The 7,459-nt window shown below is 34.3% G+C and overlaps 1 protein-coding gene across 1 annotated transcript; it reads right to left on the reverse strand.

Annotated features, from left to right (window-relative positions):
• Positions 1-4,631: 4,631 nt before the first annotated feature.
• LOC116556764 (olfactory receptor 6C2) lies at positions 4,632-5,570 on the reverse strand. The gene has a single exon (XM_032286124.1). It carries the CDS (start codon positions 5,568-5,570, stop codon positions 4,632-4,634), a length of 939 nt encoding a protein of 312 aa, XP_032142015.1.
• Between the last annotated feature and the right edge of the window lie 1,889 nt (positions 5,571-7,459).

Here is a 7,459-nt window from a genome sequence, read left to right on the forward strand (position 1 = left end):
GTCAGTGAAAGTTTAATGAGAAAAGTGTATATACATACTCTCAAATTATTACTTAACCATAAAGAAAAAGAGTAACTTTGCAGTGACAAGACCTGGCAGATGCCTCCTGAATGAGGTAATCAAAATTAGCCTTACTACTAAAATAATGGCAAAATATTTAGTTAAATAAGTCAATAGAAACAAAACAAGAATATATTAAAACTACATTAGACAAGAAAGGAAAACAATGGAAAATAAAATATGTGGGATACATTTAAATGATGGTAGGAGAAAAGACATAAAGTAAACCATCACAGTAAATACAATACCAATAGACTGAATACCCAGTGAAAGATTTTCAGGTTAGAAGGGAAAAATAGCTTAATTACATTCCGGTTAACAAAAACATACCTTTGGTACAAAGACACAAGTAGGTTCAAGGTTTTTAAAAGGGTAGAAACAGAAATAATTTTCTCTGGCCATACTTTTTCTATGGAACTTAATTCTCTCTCAAAAGTCCAGTTTTGAAAGAATTAATTTACTGAAAAATGTAACATTTTTTATTTCATTAAAATCCCCATCTAGGGTTGTGGATTTGCGTGTTTTTCTTATTTTCCCTGTTGATGTTTGCTTTGTATCTGTTGGTGTTACCATTAGGAATATACATGTAGAAGATTAGTGTGTCAAGTTTAATTGACCCTTTCATCATTATAAAATTTTACTTTTCATCTCTACCAATATTTCTTGCCTTAAAATCTCTTATGTTTGTTATTAATAAAGTACACCATTTTGTTTTTTTAAAATTCTATTTTAGTTTTACCCTGTATACCTTTTTTGTTTTTTCTTTTCTTAAGACGGAGTTTCGCTATTGTTGCCCAGGCTGGAGTGCAATGGCACAATATTGGCTCACCGCAACCTCCACCTCCTGGGTTCAAGCGATTCTGCTGCCTCAGCCTCCTCAGTAGCTGGGACTACAGGCACGCACCACCATGCCCAGCTAATTTTTGTATTTTTAGTAGAGACGGGATTTCACCATGTTGACCAGTATGGTCTCTATCTCTTGACCTCATGATCCGCCCACCTTGGCCTCCCAAAGTGCTGGGATTACAAGCGTGAGCCGCCACGACCAGCCCCTGTATACCTTTTAATTCCATCCTCTCACTTTCAATTGCTCTGTGTTCTTATATTTAAAATTTTCCCTTGTGATAATAAAAGTTTAAACTTGGTTCTGATAATGCTTATCTTTTAATTATAATGTTTAGTAACTTTTTATATTTATCAGCAATTACTAATTATTCTAATAATTATAATGGGTTTTATGTCTACTATCTTGCTAGTGGTTTTCTACTTGCCTCATAGGTTCTTCATTCTTGTTAATACATTTATAACATCATTTGAATTAAGCATTTCTTATTCCATTTTTCTTATCTATTAACTTTTTAGTTTTATCATTTTGTAATTTTTTTTCATGATTTCAGTAATGAGTACATTTATTATTTCACGTTTTATAGCCAGTATTTTTTAACTGGAACCTAACAACGTAAGATTTACAAGAATGACTTAAAATAGTCTATCTTTATGTAGCTTTTTTTTGCTCTTTGTGTAATTATTGTCACATGTTATACTTGTATGCATATTTTAAACTCAGCAAAACATATTTTTGAATTTTTCTTTTGTAGTCTTTTACATTTACCTTTCCCACTCTTCATGTCTTTGGCAGTTGCATGAATTTTCTTTTTTTAACTTTTATTTTTGGTTTGAGGGTACATGTGAAGGTTTGTTACATAAGTAAACATGAGTCATGGGGTTGGGGGTTTATTGTATATATTATTAATATTTCCTCACCCAGGTATTAAGCCCAGTACCCAATAGTTATCTTTTCTGCTCCTCTCCCTCTATCCACCCTCCATTCTCAAGTAGACGCCAGTGTCTGCTGTTTCCATCTTTGTGTTCATAAGTTCTTATCATTTAGCTCCTACTCACAAGTAAGAACATTTGGTAGTTGGTTTTCTGTTTGTCAGTTTCCTAAGGATAATAGCCTCCAGTTCCATCCATGTTCCCACAAAAGACATGATCTTGTTCTTTTTTATGGCTGCATAGTATTCCATGGTGTATATGTACCACATTTTCTTCATGCAATCCGTTAACTGATGGGCATTTAGGTTGATTCCATGTCTTTGCTATTGTGAATAGTGCAATGAACATTTGATGCATGCGTCTTTATGGCAGAAGGATTTCTATTTCCAAAATTATTTCTATTCCTCTGGGTATATACCCAGTAATGAAATTGCAGGTTCGAATGGTAGTACTGCTTTTAGCTCTTTGAGGAATCACCCACTGCTTTCCACAATGGTTGAACTAATTTACACTCTCACCAACCATGTATAAGTGTTGCCTTTTCTATCTGGAATCATTTGCCTTCAACTGTAACAACTTTTTGCAGTGTTTCTTGCTATGAAGTATGCTAGCAATAGCATTTTATTGCTTTTGTTTACTTTGCCTTTATTTTCCTGAGTATAGAACTCTGAAATGGAAGCTTTTTTCTTCAGCACTTTGAAGGTACTATTCCATTATCCTTTGTCTTCCACTCTCTACTAAAACTGTCCATTGTTTGTTTGGTCATGCACAATACTGTATCTGCTTTTTCTGAGTGCTTTCAAAATTTCCTATTTGTTTGGCTTCCAATGATTTGATATGTGGTACACAGTTATGGTTTTCTTTGCCTCTTGGTGAGGTTTTCTGAGGTTCCTAAATCACTTGATAGATATCTTTAGTAAGTTTTGGAAACTCTTTGGTCATTAGCTAATCAAACGTTGTTTCTGCCATGTTCTTTCTCATCATTTGTGGGACATACATGTATTTTGGAAAGTTTGTTTCATCTGTCTCTGAACTTCTGTTTGAGTCTTTTCTTTTCTAATCTCTCTGAACTTGAGGGTGTGGATATTTCCTACTGACCTGCCTTTGAGTACAACAAATCTATCTTCACCTGTTTCTTACTGTTTTACTTACCCCCAAGTTTTAACTTCAAATATGTCATTTTCTACTTTTAGAATCTTCATCTGATTTCCAAATGTAGATTTCAGGTTCATTTTTAATTGTTCATGTTTTCTTCTATTTTGTTTACCCTCTTCCTACATCTTTCAAATATTTATAATAGTTATTTTAAAGTGTTTGCCAATAGGCTTCAACGTCTGAGTCACTTGTGGACTGTTTTCCTTGTTTTTGCCCCTAACTTATGGTCACTTCTGTAATAATTCCTTTTAATTTTTCATTAGACTTCAGACATGGTGATTAAAATTTATTAATATTGTAATGAGGAAAATATAATGGATACATTTCAGGACTTTTGTGCATTTGTGAAATTTTCTCATTGTTTGCTGAGTAATGGATTCGATTAAATGAATATTGAAACTGTATGGCAGTCAATAACAAGGTACAAAATAGTATATAAATTGTAAATTTTCTGCATTTTTAGTTCAAGGAGAAGACTAAAAGTGAATAGATCCATCATCTGTTCATTTTGTAGCTAGGATGGGAATAAATGAAATATCTTCATTAATAAATCCATCCGAATAAACACAATGCCTCATAAAAAAGGAAACACTAGTGGCTATATGGATTTTAAGCTTTCTAAGTATCCTCTGGCCACAGAAAACCATTGTTTGCTCTATTTATTTTTTAGTTGATAATTCACAGTTTTTATTAGTACAGAGAAATGCATTAAGAAACTTCAATACAATTTCATTTGTCCCAAATTTTAGATAACAGTACCAATGTTTTTTTTTCCAGGATAATATGGCCCTGAAAAATATTTATCTTAATGCTTTCTTTAGGTCACATGTGGTAGTTCATGCCTGCAATCCCAGCACTTTAGGAGGCTGAGGCAGGAAGATTACTTGAGGCCAGAAGTTTGAGACCAGCCTGGCCAACATGGCTAAACCCATCTCTACTAAAAATACAAACAAATTAGCTAGATATGGTGGCACACATGTGGCACACATGCCAGGTACTAGGGAGTCTGAGGCACAAGAATCCCTTGAACCTTAGAGGCCTTAGTTTCCTTTCATGTAATAGAAAGCAATAGCTAATACATCTTACCAGTGATTTTGAAGGTGTTTCCATTTCTTCAAATCTGATTAATTTTAACTACCATTGATGTCTCCTTTCCCAGTTATTCTAATAGGGCTGGAATTCCTTATTTGATTTAATTTATTTTTAACGTATCTCTCTTGTTGTTTTCTATTTTTTTGTTTTGATTCTTGGATTTACAATATTAATTTTGATAATTCTGTATTAGAGAAAGAATTTTTATTACTACATAAGTTAACTTGTACATAATGTATACACTGATAAGTATTGTTACTTTTTTCTTCCCTAGAAAAATGAAGCAAAAAGACTAGGTCAGAAGTAGAGAAAACCTTGATTTTTGGAAATGTAATTTTTAGTTTCACAGTGAGGGAAAGCGCTATGTATGACCTTGGTTTGAAATAAGAAGGAATTTGATAAAGATGAGATTAGGATGCAATATTAAATGTCATTGAGAAGGTTCATATGACCACATTGTAGTCAGGAAGCAATGAAATAAGTTAAAAGCTGTAGGATGACATTTAGGGAGCGTTCTTCATTCACTTTATGCTAATTCATCAAAACTTCTAATTCTTTGAGAGAAATGCAATCCTCTTTACAGAGTCACTGAAAGCTTGTTTCACTTGCTTGTTCCTCAAGGTGTAAATGAAGGGGTTCAACAAGGGTGCAACAGAAGTAGTAAGAACTGAAACTCCTTTGTTTATGGCAACCCCGTCTTTTGCTGAGGGCTTCACATAGATGAAGATGCAGCTTCCATAGGCAATAGAAACCACAATCATGTGGGATGAACAGGTAGAAAATGCCTTTTTCCTTTGCTGAGCAGAAGGGAACCTCAGAATTGTTCTGACTATGTACCAGTAGGAAAGAATCACACAAACTAGAGTGATAATGAGTGCAAATACAGCCATAAGTATAACCATTTGTTCTATTACCCATGTATCTGAGCATGAGATCTTTAGGAGAGGACCTGCATCACAGCTAAAATGGTCAATGGCATTGGAGTCACAGAATTCAAGCTGGAGGCCTAAGCTAAGTGGTGGAACAATGATCATCAAGCCAGCCACCCAACAGCAGAGGACTAATAAGGTACACACCCTGTTGTTCATGATGAGCATATAATGAAGGGGTTTACAGATGGCCACATAGCGGTCATAGGACATGGCTGCCAGGAGAAAAAATTCTGTTGCTCCAAAAAGAATAACAAAGAATATTTGACTGGCACAAGCATTGTAGGTAATGGTATTGTCCCCCACTGATATACTGTACAAGAATCTAGGAATACAGACTGTGGTAAATGAGACTTCTAAGAAGGAAAAATTTCTGAGAAAGAAGTACATAGGAGTTTTAAGGTGGTGGTCCACCAATGTGAGGGTGATAATAGTCAGGTTTCCTGTTACACTCAACATGTAGGTGAGAAATAGAAAGAGAAAAAGCAGAACTTGCAGGTGTGGGTCATCTGTCAGTCCCAGCAGGATAAAAGTTCTTATTACTGTATGGTTTCTCATCACTGTTCTTTGATATCTACCGAATCCTCATTTAAAAGTTATGGTTTATGAGGAGTTAGATATTTGAATTCTATAGCAAAAGGCTATGCATCTAGAAGCCAAGCTGACCAGTCTACATTTATTTCCTCCCTTTACAGAATAATCAATGTTGCCACTGTTCTAATAACCTTCCTAAATTTCATATATGAGCAGTGGATATATCCTTAAGAATTCAAGTTTTGTAAAACAGTCCAACATTTTCCTTGATTATTCCTCATCCATCAGAATTTACAAATGCAGTTGATTGTAGTTTATCACACGGAATGGATTTACAAATGAGTTAGAAAAAAATAATGTCATTTCATAGGTACTTAAAAATTCTTTGTCCAGAACAAACTCTGGATATAGGATATATCCAGGTAATTAAGAACATTAATTCTCTTCAGTTGTTATTATCTGAGAATTGTAGTAAGATGAAGATGAATTTCTCCTGGAAAACAAACAAACAACATTGACAACAGAATACATTCATTATTCCTGAACCTTTCTCTGGTCTTTTTATTCTTCTCTGCTGGGATTCCTTATTCTCAACCCTGTAGTACCTGTAGATGGGTTGATGTGAAATTATTTTACCTATAATGGGAGAAAAAGTCATGTTCAAGGTTTTTACAAAATGAATATTCTCTTATGCTTTCATTTGTTGTTCAGTTAATTGATTGTGATTTCTTTTCCCTCAAAGCTACAGAAGCAAAATTACATTTAACACCACTAAATCTAGTCTTCTAGGCTGTGTCTTTTTCAATGTATTTTTAGGTCCTTTAAAAAGACATCATGTGTTCTCACTTATTTGTGGCATCTGAAAATCAAATCAGTTGAACTCATAGACATAGAGAGTAGAAGAATGATTAGTAGAGGGTGGGAAGTATAATGGGGGTTCGAAGGGAGGTGAGGATGGTTAATGGGTACAAAAAATATAAAGAATAAATTTGATAGCACAATAGGGTGACTGTAGTCAATAACAAATTTTATATTTTAAATAACTTAAAGAATGTAACTGGATTATTTGTAACTCAAAGAATAAATGCTTGAGGGGATGAATAACTCGTTCTCCATTGTATCTTATTTCATATTACATCCCTATATCTAAATATTTCATGTACCCTATAAATATATACATTTGCTATGTACACATAAAATTAAAAATAAAAGAAATTTTAAAAGACATCAATGTCTCCTCATCTCACCCCTACTCAGTTTATACTTTAATCCTCTGCGTCCTCACTTTCACCTCACCCCTCTGAAGAATCTGCAAAGACTTCATTATTGTTGAAGCTAAGGGCACATTTAGGTTTTTAATCTTGCCTGGCATTGCTATAGTATTTTTGTTTTAAAGTTCAATCATTTGTTAAATGGGCTTCGTGTCTAATTCTGATATTCTTCTATATCTGTCTTTTAGGGTTTCTCTTTTTAGTCTCCTCTTTCTCCCTTCATCTGTGAAATATTGGTTTTCTCAAATATCTTCAAACCTCCTGCTTCTTGTTTTCTGTTTGTTATTCTTCTTCTACTCTTCAAGGGTGAATTTGCCTAGCCCCATTGATTTGATTATCATGTATGTGATATAGCCAAAGACCAGGTAAAAATCATTGCTAAGTATACATCACAAGTTGGGTGTTCCACAGACACCTCACACACCACATGCTCGAAGTCAAGTCATGCTCCTTCTTTGAGACTTCTGTTCTACTGCTATTACCTATTGCTGGTTACAGATTAATCACTTTTGTGTGACCTGCCAGGCTGTTCATGGGCAGAACCTTTCTTGATTTTCCCATCTTATAGCTTACCATTTTCTTACCGCTTACCAGTTTCTTCCTCATGGCTCAAGTTGCCTTAGCATTGACTACTTGCAGTTC

This window comes from Sapajus apella, unplaced genomic scaffold (genome assembly GCF_009761245.1).
Source record: "Sapajus apella isolate SASKATOON/1434 unplaced genomic scaffold, GSC_monkey_1.0 scaffold2, whole genome shotgun sequence".
Classification (NCBI taxonomy): domain Eukaryota; kingdom Metazoa; phylum Chordata; class Mammalia; order Primates; family Cebidae; genus Sapajus; species Sapajus apella.